The sequence below is a fragment of the Pongo pygmaeus genome, chromosome 5 (assembly GCF_028885625.2).
Source record: "Pongo pygmaeus isolate AG05252 chromosome 5, NHGRI_mPonPyg2-v2.0_pri, whole genome shotgun sequence".
NCBI classification, from domain to species: domain Eukaryota; kingdom Metazoa; phylum Chordata; class Mammalia; order Primates; family Hominidae; genus Pongo; species Pongo pygmaeus.
Window position 1 is genome coordinate 34,995,602 of NC_072378.2, and position 19,123 is coordinate 35,014,724.

The window sequence follows — 19,123 nt, forward strand, 5'->3', positions numbered from 1 at the left end:
ATTTTTAGTAGAGACGAGGTTTCACCATGTTGGCCAGGCTGGTCTTGAACTCCTGACTTCAGGTGATCCACCCACCTCAGCCTGCTAAAGTGTTGAGATTACAGGCATGAGTCACTGAGCCTGGCCTTTTTACACATTTTTTTTTTTTTTGAGACAGAGTCTCACTCTGTCGCCCAGGCTGGAGTGCAGTGTTGTGATCTTGGCTCACTGCAACCTCCGCCTCCCGGGTTCACGCCATTCTCCTGCCTCTGCCTCCCGAGTAGCTGGGACTACAGGCGCCCGCCACCACACCTGGCTAATTTTTTGTACTTTTAGTAGAGACGGGGTTTCACCGTTGTTAGCCGGGATGGTCTCAATCTCCTGACCTCATGATCTGCCCGCCTTGGCCTCCTAAAGTGCTGGGATTACAGGCGTGAGCCACCACGCCTGGCCCACCTTTTTACACATTTTTGAAATTCAATCTGCTAATATTTTGTTGAGGATATGTGCATCTAAGTTCATGAGAAATAGTTTTATAATTTTCCTGTAATCTTTGTCTGGTTTGGGTATTAGCGTAATGTTGGCCTCATAGAAGGAGTTAGAAGTATTCCATTTGCTTCTATCTTCTGAAGGAAATTGTAGAGAATTAGTATAGGCTGGGTGTGGTGGTGGCTCACACCTGTAATCCCAGGACTTTGGGAGGCCAAGACAGGAAGACTGCTTGACCCAGGAGTTCAAGACCAGCCTGGACAATATGGCGGAATGCTGTCTCTATCAAAAGAAAACTAGCCAGGTGTGGTGACACATGCCTGTAGTCCCAGCTACTTCAGAGGCTGAGGTGAGGATCATTTGTGCCTGGGAGACGGAGGTTGCAGTGACCTGAGATCACTGCATACCAGCCTGGGCGACAGAGCAAGACTCTGTTTCAAAAAGAATATAAAAAGAGAATGAGTATAATTCTTCATTAATTCTTGGTAGAATTCACCAGAAAACTCATTTGGACCTGGTGCTTTCTGTTGCAGAAGTTTATTAATTATTGATCCAATTTCTTTAACAGACAAAAGCCTATTCAAATTGTGTATGTTTTCTTGAGCAAGCTATGGCAAACTGTGTATTTCAAGAAATTATTCCATTATATCTAGGTTATCAAGTTTGTGGGCACAGAGTTGCTTGTAATATTTCTTAATTATCCTATGTTGGCCATGTGGTCTTGAACTACTGGGCTCAAGTGATCCTTCTGCCTCAGACTCCCAAAGTGCTGGGATTATAGGTGTGAGCCATTGTGCCTAGCCTCAATATTTAAAATATTTCATTCCACTCTCTTGATTGCATTTCTGAGGAGAAATCATATGTAATTCTTACTGTTGCTCCTCCATAGGTAAGATATTTTTTCCCTTTGGCTTCTTTCAAGATTTTTCTTTATCTTTGATTTTCTGCAGTTTGAGTATGATATGCTAGATGTCATTTTCTGGGCATTATCCTGCTTGGTGTTCTCTGAGCTTCCTGGATCTGTGATTTGATGTCTGACATTAATTTGGAGAAATTTTCAGCCATATTGCTTCAAATATTGTTTCTGTTCCTTTCTCTATTCTCCTTCTGTTATTCCCACTATGTGCGTATGTTACGCCTTTTGTAGTTGTCCCACAGCTCGTGGATACAGCAGTCCTTCCTTATCCATGGAAAATAAGTTCCGAGACTCCCAATGGATGCCTGAAAGTATGGAAAGTACTAAATCCCATATATACGATGTTCTTCCCTATACATACATACCTATGATAAATTTTGACTTATAAATTAGGCCCAGTAAGAGGTTAACAATAACTGATAATAAAATAGAACAATTTCAACAATATGCTAGTATCACTACTCTTGCATTTTGGGGCCATTATTAAGTAAAATAGGGGTTACTTCGACACAAGCACTGCAATATCCCAACAGTCGATCTGATAACCAAGATGGCTACTAAGTGACTAACAAGTGAATAGTGTACACACGTGGATATGCTAGACAAAGGGATGATTCATATCCTGGGCAAGATGGAACGCCCCTGAGAATGGAATGCAATTTAAAACTTAAGAATTGTTTATTTCTGGAATTTTCCATCTGATATTTTCAGACTGTGGTTGACTATGGGTAACCGAAACCATGGAAAGTGAAACTTTCCTATCCACCAGATAGGGTGGTGGGGAGGCTACTGATTCTGGGTTTTTTTTGTTTTCTTTTTGAAACAGAGTCTCACTCTGTTGCCAGTCCAGAGCGCAGTGGCGCGATCTCGGCTCACTGCAACCTCCGCCTTCTGGGTTCAAGCGATTCTCCTGTCTCAGCCTCCCGAGTAGCTGGGACTACAGGCACGTACCACCATGCCCAGCTAATTTTTGTATTTTTAATAGAGATGGGGTTGCACCATGTTGGCCAGGATGGTCTCGATCTCTTGACCTCGTGATCCGCCCGCCTTGGCCTCCCAAAGTGCTGGGATTACGGCGTGAGCCACAGCGCCTGGCCCTGGGTTTGTTTTCTGTTTTTTTAAGCAATGAGGTCTCACTATGTTGCCCAGGCTGGACTTGAACTCCTGGGCTCAAGGAATGTTCCTGCCTCAGCCTCCCAAATAACTGGGACTACAGGTACACATCACTGTACCTGGCTTGTTCTATTTTTATTCAGCCTTTTCTTTTTCAGTTTTGGAATTTCTATTGACATATCCACAAGCTCAGAGATTATTTCCTCAGTTGTGTCCAGTCACTAACAAGCTCATCAAAGTCATTTTTCATTTCTGTTAATGTTTATCTCTAGCATTTTGATTCTTTCTTAGAATTTCCATCTCCCTGCTTACATTACCCATCTGTTCTTTCATGTTGTCTACTTTTTCCATTGAAGAACTTAGCATACTATTTAAAGTTTTTAAAAAAATTCCTGGCCTAATAATTCCAACACGCCTGCCAAAACTGATTCTGATGCTATTCAATTTCTCCAAACCATGTTTCTTGCTTTTTAGTATGCCCTGCTGAAAGGTAGACAGGATGTACTGGCTAAAAGAAACTGTAGTAAAGAAGCCAGTAGTAATATAATGGTAAGGTGCGATTAGGTTTCAGTCTTTTGGTGAACCTACACTCCTGGACTATGAACTTCACCAGTGTTTCTCAGTCTCCCATTCTCCCCTCTTTTTTTTTGAGACAGGGACTCACTCTGTCACCCAGGCTGGAGGGCAGTGGCACGATCCTGGCTCACCGCAACCTCCGCCTCCTGGGTTCAAGCCATTCTCGTGCCTCAGCCTTTCGAGTAGCAGGAATTACAGGCGTGTACCACCATGCCCAGCTAATTTTTTAATTTTTTGATAGAGACAGAGTTTCACCAAGTTGGCCAGGCTGGTCTCAAACACCTGATCTCAAGTGATCTACGCACCTCGGCCTCCCAAAGTGCTGGGATTACAGGAGTGAGCCACCATGCACAGCCTAATACATTTTATTATTTGCTCACTATTTATATATCTTGCCCTATCCCAGCAAAAAGAAGTATCTACTCAGAGAAACAGAAAGAACATCAGTGGCTGCCAGGGGCTGCAGGAAGAGAGGAAAGGGGAGCGACTGCTTAACAGGTATGAGGTTTCCTTTTGGGGTTATAAAATACATTGGAATCAAATACAGATAATGGTTGCACAACACCATAAATGTACTAAGTAACACTAAACTGCATGCTTTAAAATGATTTATTATTATGTGGATTTTACCTCAATTAAAAAATATCCACAATAGTTTATAGTTTAGTTAATACTAATCTAGTGGAATGGTATGGAATTACTAAAAACTGTGTTTTTGAAAGTATTTAATGTTAAGGGGAAGAAGTTCTAAAACATTAGTGAATGGGAGAAAAAAGTAGGTTACATAAGAATACGTAGCACAATACCATATTTAAACAACAAAAAAGTTTTTTGCTTTTAATACATGGATTTTAAAAAACTATGTGGAAATGCATACATTAATAGTGTTTAGGCCGGGCGCGGTGGCTCACACCTGTAATCCCAGCACTTTGGGAGGCTGAAGCGGGTAGATCACTTGAGGTTAGGAGTTTGAGACCAGCCTGGCCAACATGGTGAAACCCCGTCTCTACTCAAAATACAAAAATTAGTTAAGCGTGGTGGCGCGCGCCTATAGTCCCAGCTACTAGGGAGGCTGAGGCAAGAGAATAGCGTGAACCTGGGGGGCGGAGATTGCAGTGAGGCAAGATCGCACCACTGCACTCCAGCCTGGGCGACAGAGCGAGACTCCATCTCAAAATAAAATAAAATAAAAGCACTTATATTTGGATGGCAGAACAAATGTTTCCTTTTCTCTTTAGACTTTCTTTTCTATAATAAATCATGTATTTCTTTTTATCAGAGGAAATAATTTTTTTTTTTTTTTTTTTTGAGATGGAGTCTCGCTCTGTCGCCCAGGCTGCCTCCTGGGTTCATGCCATTCTCCTGCCTCAGCCTCCCAAGTAGCTGGGACTACAGGCACACACTAACACGCCCGGCTAATTTTTTTTTTTTTTTTTTTTTTTTGTATTTTTAGTAGAGACGGGGTTTCACCGTGTTAGCCAGGATGGTCTCAATCTCCTGACCTTGTGATCTGTCCACCTCAGCCTCCCAAAGTGTTGGGATTACAGGCATGAGCCACCGCGCCCAGCCAAATACATTTTTACAACAATTTAATCACAAGTAACTAATAAGTTTAGCAATGTGACCGATTTAAGTCTTCAACTAAGAGAACAAAACATATAATAAAGTGGTAAAACTAAATTCAAACATTTCAATAGTTATATTAAATGTGAATGGTCTAAACACACCAATTAGAAAACACAGATTGTTAGAATGGAGGAAAAAATGATCCAACTACATGCTATTTATAAGAAACTCCAAATAAAATGATACATGTAGGTTGAAAGCTAAAAGATAAAGACCTTGTAAATACTAGTCAAAAGAAAGTTAAAGTGGCTATACTAGTATCAAAGTAGTCTTCAGAGCAAAGAAAATTATCAGGGAAGAAAAGGGATATTACACATTAATAAATGGGTAATTCACCTAAAAGATAATCCTAATATGTTATGTACCTAACAACAGAGCTTCAAAATACATGAATTAAAAACCGATAACTGAAAGGAGAAAAAAAGTAACAACACAAATCCACAACTGCAGTTGGACCTTTCAACACTCCCTTCTCAGTAACAGAACTAGTAAACGACAACAAAAATCAACAGATATAAAGGAATTGAACAACAAAATCAACCAAATGGATCGAACTGACATTTATAGAACACTCAACTCAACAAAGCAAAATACACATGCTTTTGAAGTACACATGGAATATTCACCAAGATAGACAACATCTCCTGGGTCATAAACACCTTAATAAATTAAACAAAAAATCAAATCAGCCAGTGTGGTAGCTCAAGTCTGTAATCCCAGCACTTTGGGAGGCCAAGGTGGGAGGACTCCTTGAAGCCAGTAGTTTGAGACCAACCTGGGAAACAAAATAAGACCCTGTCTCTACAAAAAATAAAAAGTAAAAAGCAAGACAGGCATGGTGGTGCGCGCCTGTAGTCCCAGCTACTTGGGAAGCTGGGCAGAGTGAGACCCTGTCAGAAAGGGAAAGGGAAAGGAAAGGGAAAAGAAAGGAAAGGAAAGGAAAAAGAAAAAAGAAGAGAATAGGAAGAGAGAGGAGGGGAGGGGAGGGAGCCACAGAGGGAGACACAGAGGGAGAGAGGGAGGGAGGGAGGGAGGGAGGGAGGGAATGAAATCACACAAAGGATATTCTCTGACCACAATGGAATTAAACTAGAAACTATTAACAAAGCTGGGGGCACATGCCTGTAATCCTAGCACTTTGGGAGGCAGATGCAAAAGGATCACTTGAGCCCAGGAATGAGACCAGCCTGGGCAAGCTAGCAAGACTCCATCTCTACAAAGTAAAAATAAAAATTAAAAATATATTTTAAAAAAGAAACTAACATTAAACAAGATAAAAATTTCCAAATGTTTGAAAATTAAACAACACACTTCTGCATAATCTATAGGTCAAACAGGAAGTCTCAAGGGAAATTAGAAGATATTTTGAGCTGAATGAAAATAAAAATACATTTCTGCATTCACTGCAGTGCCTAAAAATTTAAAAAAATACATTTCAGAAGTTGTCAGATTCAACTAAAAGCAACACTTACAGGAAAATTTATAGTACTAAACACATATTATAAATGAAGAAAGGTCTCAAAGCAATAATCTCAGTTTCTACCTTAAGAAACTAGAAAATAAATCAAGAAGGAAGGAATTAATAAAATTAAGAGCAGAAATCCATAAAATTGAACACAGAATAGACAAAAACCAATGAAACCAGAAGTTGATTCTTTGCAAAGACCAATAAAACTGGGAAATCTATCAAAAGAAAGAAAAAGAGAAGAGACACAAAATATCAAGAATGAAAGGGATTATCATCAAACATAGACGTTAAAAGGATAGTAAGAGGATACTACAAACAACTCTATGAACATAAATTCAACTTAGATGAAAAGGACCAACTCCTTGAAATTTTCCCACATCACTCAAGATGAAACAGATTACCTTAATAGACCTATAACTATGAAAATAAGTTGAACTAGTAATTGAAAACCTAAACACCTCCAGGTTTGAATGGTTTTGCTGGAAATTCTTTAGAAGAAGAATAACACCAATTCTATAAAATTTCTTACAGAAAAAAAATGGTACAACGTATCAGCCAGCATCCACAGAGCTGCACTGTCCAAAAGAGCTGGCCACTAGCCGTATGTGGCTATTGAGTACTTGGGATGTAGCTAGAGTCACATGTTGAAAAAATATTTTGGCTACAGTCAGTTAAATAAAATGTATTATTAAATATTTTTTAAAGTCCTCAAGGCTCAGGTCAGAAATAAAATTTACTTTCACAATCACTTCTGATTTCTAAATATATAAGAGAAATTATGAAAATAAAAAGTAAAAATAACTGTGAAATCTACTGAGCCAAAACCAAACCCACTTTAGAATTAAATTGCTTTCAAGATCATGTCAAAACAAACTATAAGCAAAACTCTTTCTTAGAAATCTGGCTGGGCATGGTGGCTCACGTCTGTAATCCCAGCACTCTGGGAGGCCGAGGCAGGTGGATTGCATGAGTCTAAGAGTTTGAGACAACCCTGGGCAACATAGCAAAACCCCATCTCTAATCAAAATACAAATTAGCGGGGTGTAATGGCGCGTGCCTGTAATCCCAGCTACTTGAGAGGTTGAGGTGGGAGAATCACCTGAGCCTGGGAGGTCAAGGCTACAGTGAGCCAAGATCGTGCCACTGCACTCCTCCAGCCTGGGCAACCAGAGTGAGACCCTGTCTCAAAAAAAAAAAAAAAAAAGAAAGAAAGAAAGAAAACTCTTAGAACTATCTTTTTTTTTTTTTTTTTTTTGAGACAGAGTCTCGCTCTGTTGCCCAGGCTACAATGCAATGGCGCAATCTCGCCTCACTGCAACCTCTGCCTCTTGGCCTCCTGGGTTCAAGTGATTCTCCTGCCTCGGCCTCCCGAGTAGCTGGGATTACAGGTACCCACCATCATGCTCAGCTAATTTTTGTATTTTTGTAGAGGTGGGGTTTCACCATGTTGGGCAGGCTGGTCTTGAACTCCTGACCTCTGGTGATCCACCCGCCTCAGCCTCCCAAAGTGCTGGGATTACAGGTGTAAGTCACCACACTGGGCCTGGAAATCTTAAGAAGAAACTGGAAGGACATTAGTTACTACAAAGCGAAATCCATACTGGACGTAGTGGTTCACATCTGTATTCCCAGCACTTCGGGAGGCGAAGAGGAAGAATCGCTTGAGGCCAGGAATTATAGACCAACCCTGGCAATGCAGTGAGACCCCAGCTCCACAAAAAAGGTTTTAAAAATATTAGCCAGGTAGGTAGTCCCAGCTACTTGTGAGACTGAGGTGGGAGGACTGCTTGAGCCCAGGAGTTCAAGGCTACAGTGAGCTATGATCCTGACACTGTCCAGCCTAGGTGATAGAGTGAGACACTCTATATCAAAATAAATAAATAAATAAAATAAAATAAAAATCCAGAGGCCAGTAGGCTCACAACATTCTTTCTTGGGACTGAATGTCCAACAATGACATTCCCTTTGTAAATAAAGGAAAGTATAAGCTCTTTAACAATAAAAGGAGAAAAATAAAAAGCTAACGAAAGATTTTTTTCAAAATAAAAATTACAGAACTAATTAATTTCTAACCGAAAAATATCCTTGCCATTTCAAGGTAAAACCCATTACATCATTATAAGGCTGGTGTCAAACCATCATTACAGGAACAGAATGCAATCTGCTTTTCAATAGGAGATTATCCTCTTCAAAGATCCCCAGAGTAATGTGAGGTTTCTAAGAATGAAGTTATGACTACATTCTGAACAGTAATTAAGGAATATAAACTGCATCAAAAACTAAGCTATTAAAGTTTAAAAGCCCTATACACTGTTTAAGATACCAATCATCATTATGTTAAAAAATAACCACACATTAGTTTTATAGCATATACTGATAATTTGAATAAAAGTCAATTATGCTTACTTCCTTATTTATAAGAAACATGTTCTAGTCTGATCTAGGGGCAAGTGTACACAATGGCACTTACTAAAAACTCCCATCACACAACAATTCAGTGAAACCTTCTTAAGAATTTCTTACCTGAAATGGTTTCAGCATATATGTCAACATATTTTTTTTTTGTAAAGAGAAAACATACATATCTAATTTTTAAGTATTACCTTTTTATTCATTTTTAATATCTCTGAAATCAAGATGGACCATCTAATGTTTTCATTTAATATGGCAGTGGCTCTACCTCTCTCCCCTACAAGGAAAGTAATCATTAAACCAAGAATGCATATTAAAATTACTGTCACTTCAGAACTGGGGAAGTGCAGTAAGTTCTATTTGCAAATGTTTTACTCTGACAGGGCTATATTCCCTAAGTAAGTAAAACACTTTAACTAGATCCAGCCTAAGCTATAGTCCTTACTAATGCGTATATACAAAAAAGTTAAGGATTATATTAAGATACAAATTATGCTGAAATATGTAATCTTTAAAAAAGTCAATGGCTTTACAACTATTTATTTTCCTTTTAACAGTAAGTATGTTAGTATTTTAATACAGAATTTTACTTGATTTTAAAAATTCTTTAAGGAAATATCACTACTCCCTTAAATTCAGAATTTCTGGAATCCAACATTTCAGACTAAAGAAGGTTCTGTTTAACAGAAGGGCGCTGGCTACCATGACTAAAAAAAGGTGCAGCTTTCAAATTATATTTTTGCCCTCTACCAAATCCTTTTCTATACATGTGTATGGTATGCAGAAGAGTAAGAAAATTAATTTTAAAGCAAACATCATTAGCATTAACAGCACACATTAACACTACTCACAGCCGAGTGACTAGGCAGTGAAAACATTTGATGCTTTACTGCCTGGACATTCAATATCTTGTTAATTACTACACTTTAAAAAGGATCACTGTTTCATCGGATTTTTAAATTTCTGATGGCCCATAGAAGGTTCAAGACCCACATATATGCATTTTAGAGGTTAATATGAACAGTAAAGTCATTTCACATTGCTGTTGTTGTTGCTGTTGTTGTTGCTGTTGTTGAAACTGGGCCTCACTCTGTCACCCAGGTTGGAGTGCAATGGAGTGATCTCGGCTCACTGCAACCTCCACCTCCCAGGCTCAAGCAGTACTCCCACCTCAGCCTCCCAAGTAGCTGGGATTACAGGTGCGTGCCACCATGCCCGGCTAATTTTTTGTATTTTTGGTAGAGATGGAGTTTCACCATGTTGCCCAGGCTGGTCCTGGGCTCCTGGGCTCAGGCAATCCACCTGCCTCGGCCTCCCAAAGTGCTGGGACTACAGGCATGAGCCACCATGCGGGGCCTTCATACCGACTTTGACTCACACAGAAGTATCTGGAAATGACCACCAAACAAACAATCACCACCACCTGGTGGCAGTGCAACTGACGGCAGGTTTCCTTCTTCAAAGCTGAAATAGCCTATCATCTCATAACATAATATTTTAGAATTTCAGATCTCATTTACATTTTGAAACATTCCTTCTAAAACATTTTCCATACAAGTCACAACTTAGGCTAGCATTTCTCTTATCAAAAATGAAATTTGGCAGGTTGCTGTGGCTCATGCCTGTAATCCCAGCATTTTCGGAGGCTGAAGTGGGAGGATCACTTGAGCCTAGGAGTTCAAGACCAGCCTGGGCAACTTGGCAAAACCCCGTCTCTACAGAACAAAAACAAAAACAAAAACCCATGCCTGTGGTCCCAGCTACTTGGGAGGCTGAGATGGGAGGACTGCTTGAGCCTAGGAGGTCAAGGCTGTAGTGAGCCGTGATCACACCACTGCATTCCAGCCTGAGTGGCAAAGCAAGACCCTCTCTCAAAAAAGAAAAAAAACAAAAATGGAATCTTATTTTCAAGGGCTACTCATATTTCTGGTATTAGAGAATTCTAAAGATCAGAATTGAAACAGTGAGCATCTTATGGAGGATCTTCTAGAAGCAGATGAAGCCTTTTTGAGGTCAACATAAAAGAACAATGTTCTAAAGGTGGGGTTAATAGGCAAAAGGGCAAGATAACTGGGAGAAATGTCAGGCAGAATAGCATGTGAGTAGAAGACATCATGGATTCTAGTATGAAGAAGTTTGTATGAAACCACAGCTTCTTTTATAACATGATGTTACTAAAACACAAGCAAGAAATAAGGAAAGTCCCATATTACCTGGTTAGGGAGGACATGCTATAAAATGGAGAAAGTAAAGGAAGAATTTACAAAGGTTTTGGGAAATAAACAGTGTAGTTTACATAGAGCACCCAATAAGTTTCCTAACATGTGGGACATTGTGGTTTGGGACCTTCATAAGGGGAGCTTCATTTCTAAACTCTGAGAAACCAAATGAATAATGCATAGGTTATTTACTCGACATGTCAAATGTCCCTAGGGACCCATATGAGGTATTTAACAAGAACTACTTCAAGTAGTGGAATCCCCCATAAGTGCAAGATAATCAGACTATCACTTGACTTAGCTTATTTCACAACTAGAACTCTGAGAGTTAGAGGAAACCATCATGGTACAGGGTAAATCTGTCCTTTGGAAATCTGGAAGGCACACTCTGTTAGTAGGAGATGAAGCATATTACTACTGGCATCCAGGCTAAAACAGGGACAATCACTCATGCTGCTTACCCTTTGCCCAGAGTCCAACGTCCTATAGAACTGAGTATCTTCTAGCAGGCAGGAACTCTCTGGGGAAAACTGACACCCAACTACCTAAGAATAGCCCTGTCAATCTCAACTCCACCTCAACGCCCACTCACTCTGGAAGTAGAGAGAGGACTTCGCGACCATATACTCCACCCTCACTAAACTCTAACAAGTATTAACACCCTAGAACCAGTTTCCCTCTGAACCCCATATAGTAGTGACAGCCAAATTAATGATAAAGATAATAAAATTACTTTTGTTAATTTATAACTATAATTCATAACTAATTTACAACTTTTACTAGACCTTAAGCCTCTCTGGTCTTTAGTTTTCTCATCCATAAAATGCAGCTAATATTTCGCAAGGTAACATATGCAAAAAGCCCAAAATAATACCTGGCAAATAGTAAGTACTAGAATTTGTTAGTACTTTCTACTATTTGTTAGTATTTGCTACTTAGATAAAAGCTAAGAAGCTAATCCTTTGGTGGGGTGGAGTGGGAAAGGGTATCAAAGTCGAGGAAAAAAAAGATGCTAGGGCTTGAAAATAAATCTGCCAAAAATCAGATACTTATTAGTTTTGGACCAAGCGAGCTAGAAATTTGTGTGGTGGGGGACAGTGTTTGTTATCAAGATAAATAGGTGAAGCCACGAATCTTTAGTGGGAGGAAGCCAGAGGTCTTGTAATATGCCCCACACAGTGAAGAAGTGTCCACACCACATGCCGAAAGCACGCCCACTGAGAAACTCTGAGAGAGCACAACCAGGCTGAAACAGGGTGGAGGAGACCTTTTACAGGAGACCTGTAACTGACTGAACAGAGCAAAAATTCTAAGAGGAAACGTGAACTGAAATAATCTAAGAGCTATTATAAAAATAAAGGGAGTGGGCCGGGTGCGGTGGCTCATGTCTGTAATCCTAGCAGTTTGGGAGGCCGAGGTGGGCGGATCACGAGGTCAAGAGATTGAGACCACCCTAGCCAGCATGATGCAACCCTGTCTCTACTAAAAATACAAAAATTAGCCAGGTGTGGTGGCGCGCACCTGTAGTCCCAGCTATTTGGGAGGCTGGGGTAGGAGAATTGCTTGAACCCAGGAGGCAGAGGTTGCAGTGAGCTGAGATCACGCCACTGTACTCCAGCCTGGTGACAGAGCGAGACTCCGTCTCAAATGAATGAATGAATGAATGAATGAATGAATGAATGAATAAAGGGAACAGATTCTTTCTCAAGAAGACCATCTAAAGATTACAGAAGCAGCGGGCACGGTAGCTCATGCCTGTAATCCCAGCACTTTGGGAGGCTGAGGCAGGCGGATCACAAGGTCAAGAGTTCAAAACCAGCCTAGCCAACAAGGTGAAACCCCATCTCTACTAAGAATACAAAAATTAGCCGGGCATGGTGGCACGTGCCTGTAATCCCAGCGACTCGGGAGCCTGAGGCAAGAGACTCGCTTGAACCTGGAAGGCAGAGGTTGCAGTGAGCCGAGATCACGCCACTGCACTCCAGCCTGGGCGACAGAGCAAGACTCCAACTCAAAAAAAAAAAAAAAAAAAAGCAAATTATAGAAACAACCACCCCACCAAAAACAGAAACCTCCAAAAAGCAATCTTTTGTTGTTAAAACAGAAAGATGAGGTCCAGAGAAGTTACCTAATTTGTCCAAGTTTGTGCCTAGGCAACAGAGTCCCACAGTTCACACTCTTAACCACTATATTACACTCAATAAGCTAGTAAGCCGAGTGAGCCAATCATGGTTATTACAGAAGTTTATTTTTTTCCATGTGCTCATGGCTATGGTTGTATACATAATCTATTCTCTTTCTGTTACTGATACTAGGGTATGTTTTACAACCAATAATAATTTGGATTCAATGAAATACAGTGCTTTATAAAATGGAATTAAACTGTTCACTGGAGCAGATAAAGGTTGGCAAACTATACCCCACAAAGCTCCAGCGGTCATCCCAGACACACAAGGGCTGGGAAACATAAGCCAAGGAAGCCCCCAATTCAACGAAACATTTCATTTTTATCCTTTCCCATTTTACAAGGAGGCATTCATATATACTTCTGTCAAGGAAAAGGTTCCATAGCTTAACAAAAATGCTTGAAAACTACAAAATCAGATGAATTATTAAAATCCCCTGAAGGCATCAGATTCCACAAAGTCCTGAGAAACAACTTACAGACTATTAAGACCAAAAAAGGGTTGTTAAGTTAAAATTAGGGGCGTTAAGTTAAAATTTTAATGTTTTTGCCCCAAGGCTAGTATACAAAGCATCTTCAAAAAGTTCATGGTGGGTAAGCACAAAATTAAATTTAAAAAAAAGAAAAAGAAAAAATTCATGGAAAATGAGTATTATGAAAAAGTATGCATGGATTTCAACTTTTTTTTGCATCAAAGTAAACTCATACTAGCTTATTATAACAAATCTGAACAGCACCTAGTTTGAGGCACTAAGGACAAGACATCAGTTTAAAAAAAACCCCTATCAGAGCACTATGAATTTTGCTAAAATTGAAGCAAGGGCAAACATCCAATTCATAGTGAAGTTTGAATCCACTATGGAAGATCATTGATGCTTTACAAAAAGTTTATGGGGACAACACCCCAAAGAAATCAGCAGTTTACAAATGGATAACCTGTTTTAAGAGGGATGACATGACGCTGGAGATGCCCATAACAGCGGACCATCCACATTAATTTTGGAGGAAACAATCTTGTGTATGCTCTAACTGAACAAGAGCCAATGATTAATAGCAGAAACAACAGCCAACACCACAGACATCTCAACTGATTCAGCTTACACAGTTCTGACTACAAAATTAAAGTTGAGCAAACTTTCCAATCAATGGATGTCAAAACTGTTAAACCCAGATTAGCTGCAGACAAGGGCAGAGCTTTCAATGGAAATCTTACGCAAGTGGGATCAAGATCCTGAAGTATTTCTCAAATAACTATAACAGGAGATGAAACACGGCTTTACCACCGTGATCTTAAAGACAAAGCACAATCAAAGCAATGGCTACCAAGAGGTGGAAGAGGGCCAGTCAAAGCAAAAGTGGACCAGTCAAGAGCAAAGGTCATGGCAACAATTTTTTTTGGCTCCGCAGGATATGTTGCTTGTCAACTTTCTAGACGGCCGAAGAATAATAACAGTGTTCTGAGAGCTGGGCACAGTGGCTCACGCCTGTAATCCCAACACTTTAGGAGGCTGAGGTGGGAGGACCACTTGAGTCCAGGAATTGAGACCAACCTGGGCAACATAGGGAGGTCCCATCTCTACCCCCACCCCCAAAAAAAAGGCATGATGGCACATGCCTGTAGTCTCAGCTACTTGGGAGGCTGAGGCAAGAGATCACTTGAGCCCAGGACTTTGAGACTGCAGTGAGCTATGATCGTTCCACTGCACTCCAGCCTGGGTGACCAAGGGAAAAAAAAAAAGGAAAGAAAGAAAGAGAGAGAGGCCGGGCGCAGTGGCTCACATCTGGAATCCCAGCACTTTGGGAGGCCAAGGTGGGCAGATCACCTGAGGTCAGGAGTTCAAGAACAGCCTGGCCAACATGGTGAAACCCCGCATCTACTAAAAATACAAAAAAATTACCCAGGTGTGGTGGTGAGCGCCTGTAATCCCAGCTACTCGGGAGGCTGAGGCAGGAGAATCACTTGAACCTGGGAGGTGGAGGTTGCAGTGAGCCAAGATCATGTCACTGTACTCCAGCCTGGGCAACAAGAGCAAGGCTCCATCTCAAAAAAAAAAAAAAAAAAAAAAGTGTGTGTGTGTGTGTGTGTGTTAGTTTTAAGAAACTCAGCCAAAACTTTAGTAGAAAAAGATCTACTCCACTATGACAATGCTCCTGCTCATTCCTCTCATCAAGCAAAGGCAATTTTCTAACAGTTTCCATGGGAAATTATTAGGCATCCACCTTACAGTCCTGATTTGGCTCCTTCTACCTTCTTTTTGTGTCCTAGTCTTAAAAATCTTTAATGGACACCCAGTTTTCTTCAGTTAATAATGTAAAAAAACCCTGCATTTACATGGTTAAATTCCTAGGACCCTCAGTTCTTTGGGGATGGACTAAATGGCTGTTATCATTACTTACAAAAGTGTCTTGAACTTGATGAAGCTTATGTTGAGAAATACAGTTTATATATCTTATTTTTATCTTTTTTTTTTTGATATGAAGCCTTCACTCTGTTGCCCAGGCTGGAGTGCAGTGGCGCGATCTTGGCTCACGGCCACCTCCACCTCCCAGGTTCAAACAATTCTCCTGTCTCAGCCTCCTGAGTAGCTGGGATTACAGGCCTGAGCCACCCGCCAGACTAATTTTTGTATTTTCAGTAGAGACAGGATTTCACTAGGTTGGCCAGGCTGGTCTTGAACTCCTGACCTCAAGTGATATGCCCACCTCGGCCTCCCAGAGTGCTGTATTACAGGCTTGAGCCACTGCACCTGGCCTTTACTTTTATTTTTTAATTCCATTTTTCCAAGATCTTTTTAAAGTCCCCTCATATTTATATTCCAACTACTTTTGAATTTGAGAGAGTTGCTATGGGTATAAAATGTAATGTCCCACATAGTGATAATTATTTTAAATTTAACACTAAAAACACACACACAAAAAACAAGACTAGCATTCTTAACCACTAGGGAACACTGAGAAGTAGTATTTTTTCATCAAAGGGATTTTTTTATTTTTAAGTCATGTATATTGTCTTCTCCTCCCCTTAAAAATGGTAGCATGTATTTAAAAAATTTACTAAGTAGCCATTCTCCATTCTGCATTAAGCTCAACATTTTTGAGAGTAACAAAGATAAACCAGCCATGTGTCACCTTCAGTTTTAAAGATGACATTAGACATTTATCAAATTAAATGGGTAGAAAGACGTAAAGTGCCAAGAGAAGAAACAAAGGAGTGAGAGGTGAAGAGCTAATATAAAGGAGCTCAGCAGTGGGAGAAACAACTTCCAATCCCAGGTCAAGGGGATTCTTAGCAGATACTGCCTGAAAATGGAGTCCTACAGGGAAGGGACAAAAAACCTCTCTGCATTTTCATACGTGATTATTCAATTATTCAACAAATTGTTCACAATTTCGTAGGATAAAAGGATAAGCAAAACAAATACCTAATATACAATGTGTTAAATATAACAACAAGCATGTGCATGATATTAATGAAGGGGAAGGGATGAAGTTTTTAGGGTAGCGGGGAGAGTAGACAAGGGGGAGGAAGCAAGGAGGAAAGGTGACTCAGGCAGGGCCTTGAGGATGAGCAGCAGTTTAATTAAATAAAAGGTTATATCAGGCAATGAGACAAATGAGCAAGGGCATGGAGAAGTGAAAGCATATGGCATCTTTGGGGACTGACTGTGGGGGAGTTAGGGGATGACTGAAGATGGGAGTGAAAATGAGGCCAGGCCAGATCGTGAGCTTTATATCCTGTGCCAAGGAGTTTAGCTTCATTACAGTAGGTACAAAGGCTTTAGGCAAAGAATGATGTCATATAAGCACTATGAGACTCTTTCTAAAATTAACATTTCTAAAGTTGCCACTGGCTCCAAAAACATATATGAGATCATTAATTCTAGGACGCCTAGAAATAACTCCAAAGGTCCCACTGGCCCACAGGCCATGAGTCCAGTTAAGAGCTCTGTGAAGGCAAGTACTATTTACTGTTTATTTGTTTTTGATCTCCAGGACATAGGATATAGTGGAACCAATAGGAATCAGTTTCTGATTAGGAATGACAGAACAAATGATGGCTCCCAGGTTTCTGACCCGATTATCTCAGGGGGGTGCCAATGAGAAGGATATAAGGTTGTTTTGTTTTGTTTTTTTGAGACAGGGACTCACTCTGTAATTCAGACTGGAGTGCAGTGGTGTGATCATGGTTCACTGCAACCTTGACCTCCTAGGCTCAAGCAATTCTCCCACCTCAGCCTCCCAAGTAGCTGGAACAACAGGCTCACCCCACCACGCCTGGCTAATTTTAGTTTTTGTAGAGACAGGGTCTCTCTGTTTTGCCCAGACTGATCTTGAGCCCCTGGGTTCATGCAATTCTCCCACTTCAGCCTCCCAAAGTGCTAGGATTATAGGCGTGTGCCACCATGCCCAGCAGATATAAATTGTGTCTGAGAGATGTTAAAAGTTCTGCCCATAATGAGTTAAAACATGGGTGTGGGGTTCTGAAAAGAGGCCACAGCTATAGATATTAATTTGAGCATCACCGTGTATGGTATACTGGTGACAGCTGAAGCCGCATGGGTGGATGAGGTCACCAACCATGAATGAGGCCCAACTAAGAATCTAGGAATCCCAGGGTAAAGTTGAGAATAGACAAAGACAGAGAAAGAACAGAGAAGAGGAACAGAAACAGGAGAGATGTCCTATGAGTCTAAGAAAGTACATATTTCAAAAAACATGTGTAGTATGGTGCCAAATGATCATTAAAAGGTCAGCTGGTATGAAGACTGTAAAGAGGCTATTGGATTTGGAAACAGGGTAGTCCCTGATTAACTTTCATTGGAGTGGGGAGTGGATAAAGGATAAAGTGGGTTGAAGAGTGAATGGAAAATGTGAAAGAAGAGACAGTGAGTATAGATCACTGCTCAAAAAGTTTGGCAGTAAAGAGAAGGGAGTGAGATATGTTAGCTGTTTGACAAGCAGGTTGGAAGAAGTATGCACATTTTGTGCATTATCTGTTTTATATGACTTGTGTCTAGAGACTTTGAGAACAAGGACTGCCTTTAGTATTCTTACAGTATCTTCCAGTTTATATAACAAAAACAACAGCACTACTAAATATTTATTTAGAACGCAAAATATAATACCTCGTACAGGTCACTAAATTATATTCCTAGGATAAAAGAAAGAGCACTAGACTAAATTAATTAGTCATAAAATGCAAATCATTTACCTGCATGGGGTGACTGTTAAAAAGAGGCCATGCCCTGTTATGCAATTTGACAGGCTCTGTGAGCAACACTGGGGATGTTATAAGATGTTACCTCAGTTCCTTTACCCTGGGCTGCACAAGGACATACTCACCTCCATAGTAGAGTCCTGTAGCAGTGCACATCCGCCACTGTCCCTGATACATTCCTGCTCTGCTGGGGCTGCACATCTGGACGCTGACATCTGCAATCTCTTGGGGCTCTAGCGATCTCACCATCACCATGTTCACATGTCCAAATTGGTCTCCCCCGACATATTTAAGACAAACCCCTGGAGGCCAGGCCTCTGCCCCTGAGTTCAAGCAAAAGAAAAAAATGTTAGGCAATCAATGGTCCTATGCTGGGTGCAGTTTATTATGAAACTGTAGAAGAGGCCTCTTTCTTTTTCTCACATACATACATAAACCTAACCACATACACCTGAGCCATATATTGTCTCACACAACTGATCAAAAGGAATTATCAGAACCAGCAACCTCTGACCAATAGTCTAACCCTATGAAGAAGCACATAAGGCAAAAGCAAGGCAGTTCCTCAAGACAACAAGTATTTCAGGTGACTCCAGGGTTGGCCACACGTCACACTGAATCTGTAGAACCTAAGAATGATGTCCATGAAGAGCCATGGAGATGAAGCACAGGCCCATGTTTAGGGGACAGCTCTCTCTACTAAAAGGTAACACACGTCCATTTTCACAGTATATCTGATTGTTGCCTGTCCCTGATACAGTTTTTCCACAGAAACAAGAGGATGAAACACACAAGGAGTAATTTCAATGGTATTATTCTCAATTTAAAATTGCTTTTTGCCTGAGGTATGACTTTTCTTCTGGGGTCCATAACTATAAAATACTCAAGAGCTCAAGAGACCACATGAATATAAAAGGCAGTA

The 19,123-nt window shown here is 40.5% G+C and overlaps 1 protein-coding gene across 4 annotated transcripts in view; it reads right to left on the reverse strand.

Moving 5' to 3' along the window:
- The window catches only part of ILRUN (inflammation and lipid regulator with UBA-like and NBR1-like domains), a 111,756-nt gene that overhangs the window by 42,130 nt on the left and 50,503 nt on the right, over positions 1–19,123 (reverse strand). For 2 of the 4 annotated variants that reach the window (XM_054490913.2, XM_054490915.2), the window contains exon 3: positions 18,327–18,524. The exons of the other annotated variants lie outside the window; for them this stretch is intronic. In XM_054490913.2, coding sequence (XP_054346888.1) covers positions 18,327–18,524 — 198 coding nt within the window. The remainder of the gene's footprint in view (positions 1–18,326; positions 18,525–19,123) is intronic. 4 annotated transcript variants of the gene reach the window in all.